The 22650-nt window shown below is 48.5% G+C and overlaps 1 protein-coding gene across 6 annotated transcripts in view; it reads left to right on the top strand.

Moving 5' to 3' along the window:
- Nucleotides 1-22650, top strand: part of LOC115549442 (neural cell adhesion molecule L1-like protein) — a 51508-nt gene that overhangs the window by 6878 nt on the left and 21980 nt on the right. For 2 of the 6 annotated variants that reach the window (XM_030364672.1, XM_030364680.1), the window contains exons 2-6: nucleotides 17088-17292; nucleotides 18064-18178; nucleotides 18497-18687; nucleotides 19088-19210; nucleotides 22470-22640. In XM_030364672.1, the coding sequence (XP_030220532.1) occupies nucleotides 17214-17292; nucleotides 18064-18178; nucleotides 18497-18687; nucleotides 19088-19210; nucleotides 22470-22640 (679 nt within the window). In that variant the 5' untranslated portion in view covers nucleotides 17088-17213. The other 4 variants (XM_030364654.1, XM_030364646.1, XM_030364689.1 and 1 more) reach the window with 4 other exon arrangements.

The following is a 22650-nucleotide window of genomic DNA, read 5'->3' as shown; positions in this document are numbered from 1 at the left end:
TCCTCCCCGTCTCCGACCCGCGCTCCGTGACTCAGAGGTTGTGATAAAACGTCTCATTCCTCGTGAACGTCTTACTATGGACGGGGGGCATTCCTGTTGCCATGGGCGCCCGGCTTCCCGCCCTCCAGAAGCCAAGGGCAAAGGTCGCGACCTTCACTGCCGACAACTGTCGGGGGACTTCACCACCTCACACTGGGGGCACAAATAACTTGGCCCCCCTCATCTGAAAAGGAGGAACAACATTCGTTCCTGCGAGCCACTCCGGCGAGAGAGGGAACCACGGCGGGGGTATCTGGCATGGAGGACACCCACGTATTACCGTAATGCCCCCCCCCCCCCCCGCCGGGAAGTTTAACGGAGCGCTAGCCTGATAGACAATAGAGCGCATTCCTCACAGCGAGCAGAGCCACGGCCCGACGACTCCTCTAATGCTCTTCATTCAAAATGTACACTTCACTCCTGAACAGTGCCCCCACTGTCTGCTGGAGACAAGCGTCCCCTTCTATTAAAGGAGTACGGAAATACTCGTGTGGCGTATTCATACCCTGGTGTTCGTTGACAGTGACGATGCGTTGCTATGAGGTAAACAGAAATGTTTCCTTTCCCTTTCAGCTGGTCTGACAGGACCCGGTCGTGGGTTCAGGGGTTCAGGGGTCAGCCCCAGACTGGTTTATTCCTATTCCTTCTCTGTTCACACCACCAACGACACCAGCTGGTCCGATATCTGATATTGAGGTCGTCAGAGGCCGTGGGACACGGTTCCGTGAAGTGTAGTATTTAAGTATTTAAACTGTAGTTACTGTCCTCCTATAACTGCCATCTCTATTTGTAATCCGAACACACACACACACACACACACACACACACACACACACACACACACACACACACACACACACACACACACACACACACACACACACACACACACACAAACACACACACACCCTCACGTAAACACACACACACACACACACACACTCACACTCACATTATTAAACACACACACACACACACACACACACACACACACACTCACGTAAACACACACACACACACACACACACACACACACACACACACACACACACACACACACACTCACGTAAACACACACACACACACACACACACACACACACACACACACACACACACACACACACACACACTCACACTCACATTATTAAACACACACACACACACACACACACACTCACGTAAACACACACACACACACACACACACTCACGTAAACACACACACACACACACACACACACACACACACACACACACACACACACACACACACACACACACACACACACACACACACACACACACACACACACACACACACACATACAGCCAGTCAGGCGTTCTCAAGCCTACTCGAGCACATTTGATTATTTATTCAAAAAACGATCCCGGCCTATTTTTACACATTGTATTATTTATTAAAGCACATGAACTCCATAATAACACTCAATTATTTATTAAAACATGTTATTTATTCAACATTTGTGCAGACTTCATAAAAAAATATTTAAAGAAATATTAACTACCAGAGCATTTCTTTATACCAATCCGTGTACAAATCCTCTCCAATTAGGGAGAGTTTTTACCCTGAATGTATAAACAGGCTTGAGGACCAGGCGGGGCTGATGCAAGGTGAGGGATTGATTAGGGTTGACATTAATGTGATGGGTTCTAGGTACAAGGATACCTACAGGCACACTGCGGACATTGGGAATCGAACCCAGAACCTTTAAATTGGGACTGTGAGCCAAACACCCTAACGACGATAGTGCATTCAGAGCTCCAAGAGTACCAAACTTGGTCTGGAAAATAATATAAAAACATCAAATCCAATTCAGAAATAAGGACGAGATGTGAAATGGTGTGTGTGTTCCGTGTGTGTGTGTGTGTGTGTGTGTGTGTGTGTGTGTGTGTGTGTGTGTGTGTGTGTGTGTGTGTGTGTGTGTGTGTGTGTGTGTGTGTGTGTTTGTGCGTGTGTGCGCATGTATGTGACTGCCTGTATGTCTGTGAGAAAGAGTGTGTGGTGTTCAGATACACAGGGTAACAGAAGCGCACTAAGTGGCGTGAAGTGAAAGTACGTGTGTTTGGCAACGTTGGTTGTGTGTGTGGGGGCGGGGGGGGGCTCTGGTTGTGCCACATGGAGACCATGTCGGGACATGCTGCCTTGCTCCGGGGCTGGGAGGAAACAAGCAACAGGTTCACACAAATGCTTTTGGCTCGGAGTCCGAGCTCAGCTGCAGCGTCTCCGTGACGCCGGAGAGGTGGAGGCAAAGCCTCGCTCGAGGTGAACCCGCACTCACACCACACTCGTCGAAAAAGATATACATTTACATATATTCTACGTTCGCTGTTTCCTCACCGAGACAACTGGTGTGTTTATCGTACGGTTCTTTATTTAAACCGACATGATTTTAAACCGACGCCGCTTCGCGCTGACTCCCGGGCCCGGAGGGTAATTCTACGGCGCAGAGGGCGTGCGTGGTAATTGTCGTGTTTGTTGTTTCGGGTGGAGGATCAGCTCTGCCATCGCTGGAGGCAGTACCAGCGGGTCGCTGCGAGGGGCGGCTGAGGTTGACCCCTATCAACACAGTGCACTGGTACTTGTCCTCTAGCGCTGATCTCCTCAACAACACTCTGCTTTATTTTTTCCGCCGCTGCTGGAATTTGATTCACATGCTAATGAGCAGAATTCCCATGTCTCTCCCTCTCCCTCCCCCCTCCCCCCTCCATCACTCTCTCAATCTCAATTGCTCTCTCTCTCTCTCTCTCTCTCTCTCTCTCTCTCTCTCTCTCTCTCTCTCTCTCTCTCTCTCTCTCTCTCTCTCTCTCTCTCTCTCTCGACCACCATAACTCCCGCCCGCTCCCTCTCTCAGACTTTCTCTTTTGCATACCCGCACATAACCTCGTACAGTAAGCACCGAGGCATGCAGATACAAGTCAAAGCAGCCCAACGCACACACACACACACACACACACACACACCCACATACACACACGCACACACAAATACACTCACACCCACATGCAATCACGCACGCACTTCACACTTTATCCCCTGGCTCTATTTCTAACATCATGTGCGATAGTAAGTCAATACTTACGCATACGATGCTGAAAAGTCAGAATTCATCACAGCATTGCCATGTTACACTAAACCCTGGGCAGCTGTTCCATGTGAAGCTGAGTTTGGTCAGTTGACGTGTTTATATATATAACATGGTATATGTTCTTTGACTGGTGCAATCTTCTCATCGAGTGGTGCATAGAAAAAGGATAATTCATTTGTTTTGAATTGTACCACAGAATAGTATTATTAGAAATGCCATGCGATGCCAAAAAGATTATTAGCTTTAATTAACTGTAGATTTAAATATATTTGCTCAAAGAGACATTTCAAAAACCGTGGTTTATAAATACTAGATTTAATAATATACAGACACTAACCTTTCACACCCACATTTTATAATTATCTAATTTAGCGTAATTAAGACAATATAGTGATGCTCAGATTTTCTAGGCTGATCTTTAAACTAATAATCACAGCCTACGCCAGTACCCAAAATAAATAACTGAACTGTTATTAATGCCTTCAGGCCATCATCACACAATCTTTGAGCACATATTCAATCAAACACATTTACGAAACAAACTTTAATGTAACCTTCTTTCATATGATGTATGGGACACAACAGCTAAACATCATCGGTGAATCTCATATTATTTGATAGAAAACAAGGTGAATATCTGCTGATACTGACGGACAAACGATATATACGGATATCCCTAGCCTTATTCCAATTTGATTTGCTACGAATGAAGATAACTAATCTTCTCTACTCTATATCTACCCACTTATTGTATGTTGTAAGCCATGACACTTAATGTATGCAGTTATTGAATGTTGTACGCATGGCATTTAATGTACGCACTTATTATATGTTGTATGTCCTTGCATTTAATGCACGCACTTATTATATGTTTTATGTCCTGGCATTTAATGTATGCAGTTATTTAATGTTGTAGTCATGGCATTTAATGTATGCAGTTATTGAATGTTGTACGTCCAGGCACTTAAAAATAGTACATAGAATCGTGTAGCATCTTATCCTATCTTTCTTTGTTAGATACAACGAATGGGTTGACCTAGCAACTGCTAGTGCTCGCCAGTTGTTTCTATGAACATCCTTACTGTTCCGACAGTGATATATAGTTGCTTTTCTATCTTCTGACAAATGTATTTATTCGAAGACAGAAACTCAGCCGACCTGGTTGAGTGTCATAGTTGCTGCTGTAATTTTCGTTCCTGTTGAAATAATTAAAAGGTGAGAGAGAGGGGGTTTGAATCGTAATTGCAGTCCACAAAATTTTTGTCCCGGGACCAGCCGGCCTTACACAATGACAACCTGCCATGACAACCGCCAAACTGTATCTGCTGGCGTTTTTATATTGAAACAGCAGACTCAGGCTGTCCCACATGCTGTTGAAAGCTTGGCAGTGAAGACTTTGGTGTCATCTGAAGAACTTGGCACAGAGGAGACGAGTCGGTTCTGTCGCAACGTTTGTTTCTGGGTTTGTTGTGAGGCACCGGCTCCCCGAGTGAAAGCCGTCAGACCGCTGGAAGCACTTTAAAACCCTGTAAAACCCTTTTAAAATACATTTAAATGGACGCTTTTTTCACTGGGGAACAAAGACCAGGAAACAAGTCTGTTGATGCTGTTCCAAGATGCAGATTCCCATTCAATGCCCTGACACTTCGTTCAAAAGATCCATCTCCAGACTGCAGGGAGGACACTGAGGTGTCTCACGCCCTGGGCTCCAGTCTCTCTTGCCACACTTCCGTTGTGCGAGGGAGCCTGGAGGAAGACCAGCCAATCAGGTGGAAGACCCGGCAATCAGGTGACAGTTGAGCTGTGATAGATAGATAGATCGATCATTCATTGTCCCCTTGGGGAAATCGTTCTCAGTGAATAGACGGATACACATGACCGTTAACCACAACAACAACACAACAACAACATAACACATAGAGGTGGATTGGTGTGGAGAAGATCAGTGAAGAAGGGCTGATGGTGCGAATCTATTGGCCGATGGATGGCTGCACACATGAACCTAACGGCCATCCAAAGTGAGAGAGAGAGACCAGTAAGGCCGTCTGGCTAGGCTACGATGTCTCACAGATTCCCAAAGCGACCGCTTTGAAATGGAGCCGACAGAACCTGTGGTGGGCGTGCATCGCGTGCTCCTCCGTAGGTAAGTCTTTCCATCGCTTGTGTTCAAATCCAAACACGGTTTGAGGTTTCATCCCAAACTTGTTTTCACCAACATGAAAGGTGATAGCCAAACCCCCAGCAGTATCACCAAGCCCCTATTCCCGGATCTGAGCCAGAGTGCGGACAACCTTATTAAAAACAAACAACCCCCCAGCTCCAAAGAGCTGCGTTGGGATGGTATGAAATGGAAATAGGCTTGTATGAAATACCACGGCCCCCCCAAAGCCCCCTCTGTCTAGCACACTATGTCCTCCATCAATCATCTTTTATCATGATGAAGATGAGGAGGAGGATGGCGCAGGCATTTTAAGAAGACGCTGCTGTTGTTTCTTTGTGCTTCTGACAGATTGACTCACCTAAGTGGAAATGGCTTATTATTCCACAGCTTGTATCGTAATCTGCATCTATAGTGTATGTGAGTGTGAGTGTGTGTGCGTGCATGTGTGTGTGCATGTGTAAATAAATATATAATGGGGTGTGTTTCTGTGTGTGTGTGTGTGTGCCTTTCACACGTGTAGGTGTATGTATCTGTGTGTGTGTGTGTGTGTGTGTGTGTGTGTGTGTGTGTGTGTGTGTGTGTGTGTGTGTGTGTGTGTGTGTGTGTGTGTGTGTGTGTGTGTGTGTGTGTGTGTGTGAGGTGTAGGACTACAGGGGTGTGAATCAGTGGGAAGTGCTTATCAGATGTGTTCAAAGTGTTTTACCTGTCCCTGTCAGAGCTTGCTGTAGATGTCATGATATTGAGAAGCGTTTGTCTGAGCTTCGTTTGAAAGGAGAGCTCACAACCGTTGTTCTGGCTGAATGTGTTTGTGCAGATCCTCAGAAACCTTGAGTCACCCTGAGTGTTATGAAGATGTTTGCCTATGTCTTGAGTTTCCATTCCGACTTTCTCTCCTGAAATACGTTGTTGTTAATCCGAAGCTTATCATTTGTCTACCATTTGCCAGTTATTAAAAATCACGGCTCTTTCTTATCTTTGCAGATGATGCTCGATAGCGCTGTCAGGAACCCTCAGAGGGTTTGGATCCCTCGCTATGACACCTCTGGTTCAGCAGGACATTGGGGGTCCGTCAGCCCCCCCCACGTCCCGTATCGCTGTCCCGTTTAGAGAGTGACACAGATTGGGGTCTAAGTCCGGCCCCCTCTTTTAGGGTTAACCGCGAAACAATATCTTCTTTCAAATATGGACGTGGTGTGTGTGTGTGTGTGTGTGTGTGTGTTTGTGTGTGTGTGTGTGTGAGTGTGTGTGTTTGCGTGCATGTGTGGTTGAGTGGGCGGGTGGGTGTTCAAGACCGGACAGGCCTAGTTGTGTTTTTTACGAAGATTCCTCTGTTTGTCTGAGCTGAGTGGTGCCAGATACTAATACTGAGAGAGAGAGAGAGAGAGAGAGAGAGAGAGAGAGAGAGAGAGAGAGAGAGAGAGAGAGAGAGAGAGAGAGAGAGAGAGAGAGAGAGAGAGAGAGAGAGAGAGAGAGAGAGAGAGGGAGGGAGGGAGGGAGGGAGGGAGAGAGAGAGAGAGAGGGGGAGGGAGGGAGGGAGAGAGAGAGAGAGAGAGAGGGAGGAAGGGAGGGTCAGGAAGTTCCAACAGCTGTGGCTTTTTAACATAATAAAAAGTAATGAGGAGTTTATTTTGACCTGTCCTTCTTTAGAGCTTCACGAAGCGGTTGTATTCACCTCATCCCTCTCTCTCTGTCTGTGGTTCGTCAGGAGAAAGGAGCGGGAGGAACAGGCTGAAGTCTGCAGCCGTCGATGTGTCAACAGGTGTTTTATTTCAGCAGAACAAAGCGTCTGAAGCACCTTTTGTGCGGCCCCACTTCCGATGGCAGCGTGTTGCCGACGCGTTCTCAGTCTTTTGAATACCTTCGCTTCCAAACGGTTCGGTTTTGTCAAACAGTTCGATCGATTAGGAATGCATGTTGATGTAACAGAAATTCACAATTTGAATAATTAAAGACAACTCCATCATTATTTACTAAATATTCAAATGAAAAAGACGCACTTTGCATATCGGCTTTGCACCTGCATGTGATTATCCCTATCATACCCTGAGTGCACAGGCTTGCATTCTAAAGCAGTGACAGCCAGCCAGACAATACCTGAAATATGACTGTGCCTTATTCAAATAAACATTGACTGCCATTATCAGCTTCCTCCTCATAACTATTTTAATATTAATGCATTTTTGACTCGAGCAGTCAAATACCCACCCTAAAATCTCCATCAACATGAAAAGCATTGTTTGTCTCCCCCCCCCCCCCCCCTCTCCCCGGCGGTGGCCCGGTGGAGACGGAGAATGTGTCAGAGAAAGTATGAGACCGTGGGTGTGAAGAACCTCTCTTCAGGGGCTCCGAGTGAGGAAGCCGAGTGTGACTGTCTGCCTCCCCCCTCTCCCCCCCCTGTCCCTGTGTCTTCCTCCCGCCGCACCGCCCTGATTAAGCCGTTGAATGCCACTCATTGTCACTCTCTGCGTCCGGTCCCTGGGAAGCTTTTATCTTACCGGCGGGGGGGGGGTATTCACACACCGGAGGATCCGTCGTTTGTTTACGACCTCTCCACTAGCTTATCCGTAGTTAGCGTGCGTCTGGTCCGCGAGGTGACTGCGCCCGACAGGAGACGAGGGCTCCGCTGCCGCTATCTGAAGTGTGCGGCCTGGAAGTCATTTGATTCCAATTTCCATTGATTCGGTCGTGTCTTGTGATTCTGTCTCACCCCGATTAGCTTTGTGTTTGTTTTGACGGGAGCGCCGATACATGAACGGCCGGGGGAGGGGGGATTGGGGGGTTGACGTCTGCGTTGACAGGGAGCGGCGGCGGGGGGCTTAAATGGAGTTTAATGTAGTAAAAGTTAATGATGCACAGAACTGGGTGCGTGCCAAAGCCAGTTCCTCATTAGGAGATTTCTTCAAGGAAATAATCACTTAACCCTGTGAGGCTTAGTGGACCGTGTCTCTCCAGGAGTGATGAAGCCCGGACACGAAACTAAGCTCCACGCAAAGGACTACAGACGCAAACAGCAAAGTCAAACATATACCCTCAAAACAAGAAATCCCCCCCAGCGAACTGTTTAGTGGCCGAGAGCCTCTGAGCTTTTAACGCTAGCATCCTAAAATTGTGAGTGGTGGTAGCCTACAAAAACCTAAAAATGGATTGGATGTAAATGACTCTACCACCGAACCGATTCTCTGATCAGCTGCGATTCTTGGAATCCTCGGGGACGCTGCCAGAAAAGTTGGGGAAAGCAAAGACTATGGATTTTCATGAGGGTTTAAACTTTCTTTTTTCTTGGCGTGGAGGCGGAGAGATCTTCTTTTGAAATATGAAACGAGCCGGCACACTTCACTTCTTTTCTCGGGGATTCCTTGCATCTCTGTGGTTTCTCTGCGCCAGCCCTGCCTCCCTTTGCATACTGGGCCTGCAGGTTTCTCTGTATGTGTAGTATGTGTCAGAAGACGTGTCAGGGGCAGGCTCTGTTTTACGTGTGTGTGCGTGTGAGAGCATGTGTGAGCGTGTGTGTGTGAGTTCCAGGCTTATGATTACTGCTTTGTGCTCCAACAGTGACAGAGTGGTAGCGGAACTTCCCGGGTGTTTGAGTGTGGAGATAAGATAAGACAATAAATGAGGAGCAGTCGCCCTTAAAGGTAAGAGAAGGACTCGTCTATCGACCTTAAATTACTTCTTCTTTTTTTTGTTATGTTGTCATTGGCAGCCAGAGCGAGGCAGTTAGCTGCCAGAGGAATGGCCGGAGTTAACTTATGGATGTTAGTTAACTTATGGGCTAATGGATGTGGCATGTCTGGATATTACTGGTTTTAGCGTCATGTCATTCCTCCCAGTTCAGACAGCAATTACCACACAAGGCTTCAGATCTCCCCTGGAGTGAACTGTGCTCCTCCTGCTGATTCTGAAAGGTATTATACACAGGAACAGGAGATCGGTTGACGTTGTTTTGGTAATGGGTTGGAGGCAACAGCGCCAGGAACACTGTGTTTTGACCACACACGTAGCGATGGACGATAAGCACAGCCTGGACGGCCAGATGAAGGGACGGTGGGTGGTTTAGCGGCTGGAATCCCCTGGAACGTTTTCCGTCCGAAAGGTAATCAGTGTACACAGCCGTGAGCGCAGCATGGTGTCACACGAGATGGAGCGATTGTGTGTTGTTGTGTTCCCAAATAAGGGTCCGTGTCGGCATGCTACGCCCGTCGGACCGTCCAAAAAACACACACACACACACACACACACACACACACACACACACACACACACACACACACACACACACACACACACACGCACACACACACACACACACACACACACACACACACACACACACACACACACACACACACGCGCGCGCACATGCACACTGAAGATACTGTAAAGTACCTGCGCTTACCAATACATGTTAGTTAGTTTCCAAGTCCACATTTTTTATCACTGACTTGCCATCAATATGTTTCCATAGTTACCAGGCTACATCTTCTGTTTTTGCTGCTACACATTAATTCGATACACAGCTATGTGTTTTCTCTGTGTATGTGACTTTCACTCACTCTCGCACGCAGGCACACACAGACACACACGCGCACAGACACACACACACACACACACACACACACACACACACACACACACACACACACACACACACACACACACACACACACACACACACACACACACACACACACACACACACGCACATAACCACAAACAATCCGATACTGAGGGACATGCCATTGCGATCCAACTCAAGCACTCTCATGCCACGCTGTGCATGGATGAGTTGTTTTCTTTTCACCTGATCAACAACCATGCCAAACTCCTTTCAAGATGTTAAGCACTGGTATTAAGATGCAGCTCTGAATGGCGTGCATACATTCTGTGGCCAGGATGTCAAACACACCCACGCCATACCTAGAACACCTAACGAGTTTTTCTCAATACTTTCTTCCTTTGAAGCTGATCTTTAAACTTTAAAACTTGATCTCTTCAGGGTGACGTTTGTTAATACCTTTGGCCTGATTTTGATTGAAGTACAGAAAGGATAAAGTTGTTGTTTTCAGAAGAACACCGTGTTGCTGGCTGTTGACAAGAGCTTTTGAAAGCCCGCTTTATCTGATTCATTCATCGCTCGTACATGTTTGAAGAATTCATGCTCGGTGTTTCCCTGTCACGGCCCTGGCTTCTGTTGACAGAGCAGTCTCTCGTTCTTCACTGTGTAACAGTGTTTTTGTCTGAGTAGAATAGCTCACAGAGTAATCTGTTTTCTACAATAGCCTCTTTTTCTATGATTGATTGATTGATTATTTTAATGACCACACAGCCAGGCTGGTGGAATTTGTTTTCAGTACAGCTCACTGGTACAAATTCCAACATTCGAATAAACATTAAACATGTAACATAAATATTCATACAGACAGAAATATTCATAATACATAAGGGCTGTGCTTAATCCTCAGTGTTCAGAGTTCAAAATGTATATCATTCAATGGGAATGAAACGGTTTTTGAAGCGGGTTGTTTTGGAGGCAATTGACCTGTAACGCCTGATGCCTTCATTGTCCCTCGTGACATTTTAGTTAGTTTAGTTCAGTCTGACTTTCTTCACAATCAAATCAGGAGTTGCCGACGCCAGAGCTGCCTTAATGAGCGGTTGCTTCCTCTATTTGAATGATCACACTGTGATTAGACAAGTCATTACCCTCATTAACTCCGGTCTCACCCATCCACACCTGCACAGTCTCTGCCACGATCCCCTACTTGTGACCTTTTGAGGCTATAAGTGCGCTGCGAAAACACGGCAATTAACCCCACAGAAGAAGAAAAACCTCAAACACGCCATAGGCATTCGTCCACGGTTTCGCAGGAGGTGCATCATAACAAAAGGCAAACCTACAATCTGTCTGTGACGCCGGCGAGAGGAAGCGTGAGGCATCTCAGAGGAATTCCTGTAGAGCAGAAGAGCTGCCCGGGTCAGCCGCTTCAGGACGGGTCCAGAGTCCCACGGTCTCTCCCCGCTGCTGCCCCGGAAGGGAGGGGGGGTAACACATCTCCGGGGAGGCTCCTCAGGGCTGGTCCGGCTTATATGGAGACAACGGCCACTAAAGACCTCCGTTTACTGCATGAGCTGGTATCGGAGTTAGTCGTCATATGTTTTTTTAACTATTATGTAGAGTTGAATTGCGTGCAAATGTTTGTGTACAAATGTGTACGCTCCACACCACACAAAAGTGATGTTTGAGTTCATATAGAGGACGTTAACAAGCACAGCTCCCAAATCACATTTCTTGGGTCGATAAAATCACGTTGTTTCATAAGTAAGTTAGTGAGTCTGGCGTCGTTGTTTTGATCTAGTGCAGGATGTTGTGCAGCCTCCTCTTCAATTGTGAAATCGGTTTAATTAAAACCTCCAACGATAAATACTGCTTAGCTGCTTTTACTATTTTCTTGGCAACATCTCAGTTGGAGAATTGTATGACAAAATACAAAACAATGACAACTATTTAAATAATTGGACTTAATTCAAGGAAACCAGTTGGAGTAGACCCATTATCAATGAATGTGTTCAACTTGAGGAATGTATCTAGGACCTTATGTTCAGACCAAGTGCTAAAGTCGTATGTTTACCTTATGTTGACCTTTTAGTCGGCTAACGTATTTTACATCCTAGTACGTTTATGATCCTGTTCCTTAAAGAGGTTTAGTCTATTTCATGTTTATTTTCCTTCAGGCATCATCCTCGACTGCCCCAATCTCTCAAAAACATAGCTCAGCCAGGTTATTTACCTAGAAACACAATGTAAGCAAAGTCACACTACAGCCCAAGCAGCTTGACATATGCATTTAGCTTTGTGTATTCCTGCCCCAACAGTCTAAATTCTACAACTGGCTTTGTTTGGACGGATAAGAGATCATTTAGCGTCAGCTTTTCTCTCCTTTTTTTTTTCTCCATATGATTACAAAAGGCAGGTTTCCTCAGACGTGTGAGCACAGCCCATTCAGAGCGATGACATACGTTGTTTTCTGGGGGACTATAATTACGTGCTTTGGGTCTAGACTTTACATAGCCGGCTTTACAGCATAAATAACGCGCGAGGCCCTAAATCTCCTCGCTCGTTTTGGAGAGAGGAAACCTTATAAAGGCAAAAACCAAGTGGCTGAAGATGCCTGGTGCCGTTAGAGCGAATGGTGTCCGTTTCACCCACACAGCACACTGACCCACATTCTATCTGCGGCTATTAAAAACCCCCTTCAAGCACTTTGATAAGACATGGTGCGTATGGTGACCAGAGAGAGAGAGAGAGAGAGAGAGAGAGAGAGAGAGAGAGAGAGAGAGAGAGAGAGAGAGAGAGAGAGAGAGAGAGAGAGAGAGAGAGAGAGAGAGAGAGAGAGAGAGAGAGAGAGCGAGAGCGGGGGGGGGGAAGAGAGAGTGGAAGGGTGACATGAGTCAAAGAAACGCTGCATTGAAATCACTCATAAACATGGGAGTACAAGTTGGGGTCAGGATAGATTGAGAGAGAGAGAGAGGGAGGGAGAGAGATAGAGAGAGATAGTAAATAGGAGACAGACAAGAGTCAGAGAGAGTGAGAGAGATGAGTGGGGGAGAGAGACAGTGAGGTCAACGTGGTGGATGGAGAGGGCCGCAGAGAGAAAGACGAGGGGGACAAAGAGAGACAGGTTTGCATGAGAGCGTAAGGAGTAAAGAGATGAAGAGAGAGAGAGTGGGAGTGAGAGAAAGAGAGAGAGAGAAAGTGAGGGGGAAAAAAGAGAGACGTTTGCATGAGAGCAAAGTAAAGAGTATAGAGGTGACAGAAGCGAGAGAAAGACAGAGAGAGAGAGAGAGAGAGAGAGAGAGAGAGAGAGAGAGAGAGAGAGAGAGAGAGAGAGAGAGAGAGAGAGAGAGAGAGAGAGAGAGAGAGAGAGAGAAAGAGAGAGAGAGAGAGAGGGGGAGAGAGAGAGAGAGAGGGAGAGGGGGAGAGAGAGAGGGCCATCCTCTCAGCCCCCTCATCACCCATGGAGCAGGCTTTGTCCTGGTCATTGTCACTGGCTTAGTGCTGAGGCGTTCTCCGGCCGGCAGAGCAGCTTGGGGCGACATATGTCACCTCAGTGAGTCTCCGGTCGCTCCTTTAGCTGCTCCGGAGGAGGGGAGGGGGGGAGGAGGGGAGGAGGGGAGGAGGGACGCGTTCCGTCCGACCGCAGGCCCAAACAGAGCGACGCACAGCAGCAGAGAGACGGAGGCACACAGAGATGGCTGGATAACAGAGAGGGGGAGAGAGAGAGAGGGAGAGAGAGAGAGGGAGAGAGAGGGAGAGAGAGAGAGAGAGAGAGAGAGAGAGAGAGAGAGAGAGAGAGAGAGAGAGAGAGAGAGAGAGGGAGAGGGGGAATACTCCCTTGTTACTCCTGTCAAACACTCGTTGCTAAGGACCCGGTGAAATACAGCGGCCCCGACTCCAGGTCCCCTAAGTTGGCGGCATGAGCGCCAGCACAGTGAGTACTGGAGACGTCTGGGTGATGCAGCGTGGAGTGTGTGTGGGCGTGTGTGTCTGTGTGTTTCTGCGTGTGCGTGTGGAGTACACTGTTTGTGTGATTGCAAGGCTGTGTAACTGCAGGGTTGAATCCGCCCATTTGCACGTTAAACCGAGGGCCTTTTGCGTGTGGATGTCATGTTTGAGTTGTGCTGTTCATCTCTGCCCTCGTGACTTAAGCGCCCTGAGCCTCGGGGGGGTTCAGTGGGTCGGGCTGGGGGGTGGGGGGTGTTAGGGTGTAGGTGGGATTGGAAGTTGGAGAGTGTGGGGGTCGTTGTGTTGTATGCATGCGTCTGGTGTGCGTGTGTGTGTATGTGTGTGTGTGTGTGTGTGTGTGTGTGTGTGTGTGTGTGTGTGTGTGTGTGCGTGTGTGTGTGCGTACTTGTGCGTGTGTGTGTGTGTGTCGGCATGGATTAGCGGTATAGCAGTCACACCGGTGCGGGTCTGGTCGGCTGTTGGTTTTAGCGTGTGGTCCTACAATCCCTTTGGGGGATTTGTGGCCGGGCCCTACCATGTGTTCAGGTAATAGGGCCCCCCCCCCCCCCCCCCAAACCCCCGCCCACCCACCCACCGTCCCACCCACCAACAGCCCCCCACCAGAACTTAGACCTTACACTACGCCGATTTCACCCTTGGTGGTTTCTGTCGAGTAGAGTAATTGCTAAAAGTTGTGCCGGCCCTGATTGCTGGGGCTGCGGTGAGAGAAGCAGTTTAATAGTTACCCTGAGCTCAGTGATTTGGTCTAATCCACGAGTGTCTATCAAAACAGCGGCTTTGCCACAGTTGATTGAGCATTAACTGTTTGGCGAGGTTTCAGTACTCTCCCGCCCTTGGGATCGGGGACGGACAGAAATCCGAGTCGGTTTTATTTGGCAGACGGCTTCATCCGGGGAGACTCGCGGTGAATTGATTCAGAGACGTGAACGGGCAGGCGGAGGGGAGGGCCGGGTTCTCAGCCAAGCTTACAGGTAGACGGCAGACATCGGGGTTTGAACCCGGGACCTTTTCGGCACTTTTTCGGTATTCCCTGGTCTGTTATCTTCAGAAGGAATGAGAGCCTGACTGCATTTAGGAAACATTGATCAAAATCGCAGCTTCTGTTATGTTGCGGTTCACTAGTGTGTGTTTTGTGTGTGTGTGTTTTGTGTGTGTGTGTGTGTGTGTGTGTGTGTGTGTGTGTGTGTGTGTGTGTGTGTGTGTGTGTGTGTGTGTGTATATGTGTGTTGACTCACAAAGGCATGTTTGTGCGTCTGTGTGACAGAAATGATGAGCTGAAAGCACCAGGTCTCTTCCTGCGTCCCTGCACTGTGTGTGTGTGTGTGTGTGTGTGTGTGTGGGTGTGTGTTTGTTTATGTATGCGTGTGTGTTTGTGCTATGACTCACAATACTGTAAGCAGCGTTCTCTGTCCTATCATTCGTTGTAACGTATAGCTCAACCGAGTGCTCTCTGGACTCGATCCAACATAAGCAGCCTCTGTGAACGAGTCCGTCCTGCAAGACAACCACACAGCTCAGATAAGGAATACGATTAGGATATTGATATGGTTCATGTTCATATCTATAATTCATACCCGTATTTGTATTATTAGTTCTTATTGTTGACCTGGAAAAACAAGTTCCATCAGACGATGTATTTTGCAGTTTTTTCTGGCTGCTTTAGAGAATGAACGCTGAGCCGTGCGATACACGATTCCATCACCCAGGATGCGATCGCCTGTCCGTGTTGGGACAGGGGGGATTGGGCTGGGCGGTCTTCCAGGGGTCGGCCCTCACGCACATGTACCGCCGGAGCTCTGGAATGATCACACAGCAGTCGCTCCCTCGCGCGTTTTAGCCGGCGCAGGGATGGGTGGATATGATGGATGAGGAGCTGAGTGACGTTGAGGCAGTGGAGGGGAGTTCACAGTGGAGGATAGTAAGTGGAGTGTAGTTTACACTGGAAGATAGGTAGTGGAGTATAGCCTATACTCCACTATAAACTATACTCCATTACCTATACTGTATAGGTTATGGAGTGTAGTTTATAGTGGAGTATAGTTAGTGGAGTATAGTCTATAGTGGAGGATAGGGTATATATTAGTATAGATTATAGTTTATGGTTGTATATAGTCAGTAGGGTATAGTTTATAATATAGTGGAGTAGAGGCTGGAGTAGAAAGTATCGTAGTAGAGCAGACACATCCGAGCTCCACACACACACTTCCACCGGTCTCCTACATCCACTCCTACGTTTCACACCTCCCATATTTAACCTTATCAACCACTGAGGAAGGACACCAGAAAAACCTTGCCCTTTCCACCCCCTCACCTCCAGGAATAGGAGCAGGTAATTTGGCGGTAGCATTAGACCATTGACATCCCCCCACCACCACCACCATCACCCCAACAGCCCCCCTCCCCCCTAAAACGTCTCCCCCCCCCCCCCCCCCCCTTAGCCGAGGATTAGTCTGTCGACGGACTGAGTCCATTTGTGGCCGTGCCAGCTCTGTCGCCACGGCCGGGGGAACAGAGAGGCGAACTAAGCTCTGGAATAGAAATGGGACGCACGCGGCCCCTGTCAGACCCCCCCCTCCCCCCAACCCTAAACATCCCCCCCCCCCCACCCCACAAAGCCACAGCAATCATAGCGGGAAGAGGCTTAGTGGTCGTGCCAATCGGGGTCCATATTGAAAGCGCGCCGTTCAGCGGCACCGGCCAAAAGTGGTTTTGCGGTTCAAAGGGTGAGTTCCCCGTGCATGCGTTCTCCTCCGGTGGTGTAGTGTCGCCCCGAGAACACAACAATGGGGAACAATCAATTGCGATTGGACGCCTGCCGGAATGAGGTGGAGCGAGGTGCAGGCGTTGGCTACGGTTTAAAGTACCGGTCCATTACTGGGGGAGCGCGGTTCAACCCGGGGTAATTGATTGTCATTGTTTGTCGGGCTCTTGTGCGCGCACGTGTAAGCCCTTTGGCGGACGCTTGTCTGGCTTTCTGTTCAGGGACGTTGTCGGGGAATAGGGCACTCTTTGTGGCTCTCACCCCTTGCCAGCGTATGTTTAGGTAACCGATGAACCCTGAAGTGTCCCTTGTATCATGGTACAATTAAATCAGCCTTTCTTTTGCTCTTATTTAAGTTAAAGGTATACGTATTTATTGCCGCTAATTCTCCTCAAGTGGTCCCCGTAAATCACTTAACTTTAATCACCTCCTCACACGTGACCTTTGACCCTCCTCTGTCGTTTCCTTTCCTTTTTATTTTGGTTTCCCCTCAGGTCACCGTGGGTCTGCGGAGTGTCGACTGACGACAGGTGAGAGACCCTCAACGATCCGCCGGAGCCCCAGCAGAGCCCCCCTGTCCCGAGCTCAGTGGTGCCCGCCCGGCAGAGCCCGGGGCTGGGATGGAGTGGGCCGCGACCCTCCTGGGTCTGGGGGTCCTGATCTCCAGGGCCGTGGCCGACTTCAACATCCCTCTGGAAGGTAAGCGCGTTCAGGGCACTTTAGCCTTCCCTTTCCCTTTAAAGGTTCCCTTAGAAGGAATCATGGAATACGTTTACAATCAGGGCTTTTAGCAGACACTTATATCCAAAGCAAAGTACATTTTTCAGAAGAAAGTGAAAAGATATATCGCTGTCAGTAAGGACGTTCATAGAACCAAGTGCCATGAAGGATTATGCCTGTATAGGCCAGAATCGGGTTTCCCCTAGGCACTGCCGTGTTTTCCTTAGAGCTGGTGGGTTGTCTTGTTTGCAGTTTAAATAGTGTGCACACATCAAGATACTCCTGTCCCCCCCCCTCTCTGGGTGTGTGTCTTGTCGGAGCAGAATATTTAAATACTTTCATGGATTTCCTTCACATGCAAACTCCCGACCTGAAGGTTATTACGCCTGACTGTACTGTATTGATTTGTGTGTGTGTGTGTGTGTGTGTGTGTTTGTGGGTGTGTGCGTGTGTGTGTGTGTGGGTGTGAGTGTGTGTGTTTGTGTGTGTGTGTTTGTGTTTTTTATGTGTGTGGTTGTATGTGTGTGTGTGTGTGTGTGTGTGTGTGTGTGCGTATGTGCATGTGTGTGTGCGTGTGTGTGTGGTTGTGTGTGTGTGTGTGTGTGTGAGTGTGTGTTTGTGTGTGTGTGTTTGTGTTTTTTGTGTGTGTGGTTGTATGTGTGTGTGTGTGTGTGTGTGTGTTTGTGCGTATGTGCGTATGTGCATGTGTGTGTGTGTGTGTGTGTGCTCGTGTGCGTCTGTGTGTTGCAGTGGAGCAGCCTCCCACCATTACTCAGCAGTCGCCCAGTCAGGTGGTAGTGCTCCCCTTTCCCTTCCACGAGAGAATCAGCTTCACCTGTGTGGCGAAGGGGAACCCGCAGCCACAGTAAGACACGCACACCGTCCGCCTGCGGCTGTTCATGTTGTTGTGGACGACTGCTGAGGAGTCATACCTCAGAATTCATTCATATTGTAGACACAACATTGTTGTATTTGAAACGGCCAAAGCCCTTATCGTTAAAGTAGTAAATATTAAAGTAGATTTAGAGAAAGTGATGGAATGTCTCCAAACGAAACATCCCATGACGCATTGTGATGTACAAGAACTATAGATGACCAAAAAATAAGAAATGAATGGATGGATGAATCCATGGATGGATGAATTCATGAATACAGACAAACATATGCCAATGGTTTTTAACAGATACAGATGGACGAAGGACGGCGAGGACTTCACTCCTCCCCAGCCATCCACCGGCGGAACGCAGCAGCTGAGCGACGGGAACTTCTCGCTGCCCAACGTTCACCTGGCGAAGTTTGAAGGGACGTACCAGTGCTACGCCTCCAACAAGCTGGGCACCGCCATTACAGACCCGATCCAGCTGGTAGTTCCCAGTGAGTTAAACGGACTAACAAACTGACAAACTACAAAGTGCCGAACTAACTACCAACTTACAACTTACTAGCTAACTAATTGACAAACAAATTAAGCTAACTAGCTCAATAAATACCTTACCAACTATTTTACCTGCAGCTAACTAACTGACTAGCTTACAGACTACTTGTGCCAAACAAACTAACTGACTTACTTTATTCTCTGTTTGTACATTTGTACATTCTCTGTTTGTTGGATAACAATCGCAATCAAATTTCTACCATGTTAACGCACATGTTTACACAGGCTAACTTTGTAGACCAAAGTTACCGACTTGTATACTGACCTGTGCTGCCGGCTCCAGTTTGTCCCTCACAGTACTCTTGATGTCTGCATGTCTTTGTAATCAATATTAACCAGGTTCCCCCAAGTTCCCGAAGGAGTACCTTGAGCCCATTGTCATCGATGAGGGACAGCCTATGGTCCTGAAGTGTAACCCCCCCACTGGCTTCACCCCCCGAAAACTATACTGGATGACTATAGGTGAGTCCAATCCCCCCCAGAGACTTTGTGTGTGGGGTCTTCCTGTCAGACACCGAAATCACGTGTTGAACTCGAAACGAGCTCCCCTTTGGGACGACCAAACGATCCAGTGTGTTCGACCCAGGCTCAGATCACAGTTAAAAGTGACCTACACGTTCAGCCTCTGTTCGTTCCCCCACCATCCCGCCAGAAAGCTGGTTTTATGGGTGGATGTTTTATTGTGTAAACGGACAAGATAAGTCTCCGTCTGAAGAGCTGTCTGGATGAGGGGTGGAGGTGTCTGGTCTACGGGTCTGCTGGGAGCTCTCAAGCCCTCCCAGACACTCTGCTGTCTGAGTGAGGGCGTTTAGGGGTGCTGCTGGATCCACACACCGGCTGTAATGGAAGAAGACGGCCCGCTGTGGTGAAATGTTCTTAGAATCCACCTGCCTCTGCCCAGCTCCTTCCAGCTTCCTTCCTACGTCTTTTCTTTAGAATTAAGTAATCTTTTAACTTGTTTAGACTAGTAATTCAGTCGAAAGCAACTATTGCCTTTGAAGAAGTTGATCACTTCAAATCCGTCCGGTTTTTCCAGTGGTTTATGATAACGATGATGACACTATTAAGTGGCTGGGACAGTCGTGCCTTTGTACACGGTGCATTAAAGTTGCCACTTCTGCTACTGTTGAGTTGGGGTAAGGTATGCGTCATCCACACCTTCGTTCCCTCGAGGCAGATTTGCATTTATAGTGGAGCTGTGAGTCATGAGCGCACGGTTGGATGAAAGGACGCATTTTTCCTAGGGGTGGAAGGTCCTGGCACCTCACGATCCGATTCTGATTCAGAGGTCAACGATTCGATTATTGATGTATCTCGATGCAAAACATGTTTATGTACAGTTCCATGCGGGATTTTCAAAAAAATGTATAGATGTGAGTTTGAAGAGGATCAGCTTGAAGGCCTGGAATCAGACCGGAGCAGTCCTAATAGAGTGCTGTGATTGAGGTGCTGCCATCACGGGGCTGCAAAGGTTTGTTCCAGTCTCTTCCAGGACCTTGGAGAGGAAGCCCGTCAGGTTGGAGACGGGCCTGCAGTTGGCCAGACCTTCTGGGGCCAGGGTGGGCATCTTGAGAAGGTGGTGATCCCAGCGTGCTTGAGTACCGAGTGGTTGGGGCCCCAGGGGAGGAAAGGGGCTGAGTGCAGGAGTGCTCCGTCTGAGCAGGCCAGGGGAACGGGGTCACGGGTGGATGTGGAGGCTTTCCGTTGTGAGATGGCGGCCTCTATTGCTTGCTGCGGGACTGATGAGAAATTGAGTCGTGGCTCAGGGGAGCCGGGGGCCGGTCAGAGGGTCCTGGAGGGGAGGGGGCAGCTTGGAGCTGAGGGAGATGGAAGACCTGATATGGTTGATGTGGTTATTGCACTGCTTCTGAGCGGAGCCGATGGGAGAGGGAGTGCAGGGTTTGGTTTGAGGAGGCGGTACCCCTGTGGGAGACAGGCGTTTGGCAGAGCCAGTGGGGACAACCTCAACACGCTGTTAAGGATCCAGATTCTCAAGGAGACTCAGGAGCTCAGCGAACAAGTAGCCTGAAGGTTCAGCACCCCCGTGTCGAGCGAGGTGGAGCAGAGGGAGGTGAGGAGGTCAGATATTACAAGGAGGAAGGATGGCGGAGGGGGGCGGGGGGACGGGGGACGACGACGACACTGAATGATAATACAGGTTTAGCATTTTAAGACGTTCAAAAGAGTACAGATCGGGAGATGGTAGAAGGGATGTATTCGGCTTTGTGTACAACTGCTAAGGCCAGCATCACGGCCGTTTCCATGGGCTATTTCAGTGTAGCCAGGTGGCAATGAGTCACCCAGGGTTGAGTCAACGCCAGCTGCTGCCAGGTCCCGGTTTGTCGCATAATGTCAATATTATTGTCCAGATCGTGGAGGTGAGGCTGGGGGGGTTGTTTGACAGCGACTGTGTGGTCAGGAGCTCCGTGCTGATAGGTGGTGTGCCCTTTCTGCCCTTGGCGCTCAGCTCTCTAGAAGGACACCCAATACCTACAGAAGGACACCAAAGGCATCGCGTTTGATGTCAGTTCTGTTCCTCCCATTCATTTCTGTCATCTTTTCCCCAAGACAAGAGAAACTCAACTCATTGTGCCGTAAAACGCTGCCCGTGGAAATACTTTTACGCGATGGATGCATCGAAAGGAAAGTAGCTTTATGTTTCGGAGATCAACCCCACGTACTCGCTGCTGAACATCCTTTCACGGGAGAATTTGAGCGAGAACGTGAGATGATGGATGACGAGAGGGCTACAAATAGTGAAGACTATAGCATGGGGCCAGGGGTATAAATAGAAGGTGAGGCGGTGGGAAGGGGAATGCATGGAGTGACACAGTGCCACGGTGACCCCCCCCCCCCCTTCGCTCCCTCTCCTTTAATGAGAGCATTCTCTCCCCACCAGGCTTTTGCTAAGAGCCCCCCACTAGAACCAGTCCCACCAGTACAAAGCAAAGCCCATTAGCGCTGTCATCATTAGAGAGCGTATTTGTGTGTGTGGGGGGTGGGTGTGTGTGTGTCCGCTCGTGTGTGTGTGTGTGTGTGTGTGTGTGTGTGTGTGTGTGTGTGTGTGTGTGTGTGTGTGTGTGTGTGTGTGTGTGTGTGTGTGTGTGTGTGTGTGTGTGTGTGTGTATATGTGTGTGTGTGGTATATAGGAGCTTTAATGAAAGGCAAAGCTTGGTTATGCGTGTGCGATGCGTCTCCTGACATGAAACCCTCCATTGGAATGCCGGACGGGACTTTGAATATTGGCTCTTGTGAGCTCCAGCTAGAGCATCTATTGCTTTTTTTAAGGACATGCCGGGGAAAATCTCCATCTAGGGGTTTTACTCATCAACTTCAGAATTGAGATCCTGTTTTTGCCAATATCGTATAGCAAGACAAATATCAACAATGATGGCTAATTTATGAATGAAGAGCGAACGAGAGCTGGCCCTGTCCAACCCTCACTACTAGGATATCACAGATTTTGATATCATTATACAACCGACAATATCGTACCAGAACACTGTATCTGCTGTATTAAATATGAATGCATATCCATAGTCACTTTTTCAGACTTTTCACTTCATCAAAAATAGTGCATTAGCCGACTGTGACGCTATATCTAATATCCATCAGTAGACTGCCGACGGCAGACCCCTGCGGGTCACCCAATGCCTCTCATGAATACTCAGGGCTGTGTGCAGCATATGAAATATTAAAGTGCCCCCGGCCCCTCCCCCAGGCCTGCAGCAGATCGATCAGGACGAGAGGGTGTCCATGGACCTGGACGGGAACCTGTACTTCGCTTACACCGTGCAGAACGACAGCCGGCCGGACTACTGCTGCTTCGCCGCCTTCACCGAGATACGAGCCATCGTCCAGAAGTCCACCATGGCCATGGTGGTGAACCCCTGTGAGTCCGT

Source organism: Gadus morhua, chromosome 1 (assembly GCF_902167405.1).
Source record: "Gadus morhua chromosome 1, gadMor3.0, whole genome shotgun sequence".
In the NCBI taxonomy this organism is placed as follows: domain Eukaryota; kingdom Metazoa; phylum Chordata; class Actinopteri; order Gadiformes; family Gadidae; genus Gadus; species Gadus morhua.
This window is presented reverse-complemented; position numbering and strand designations above follow the sequence as displayed.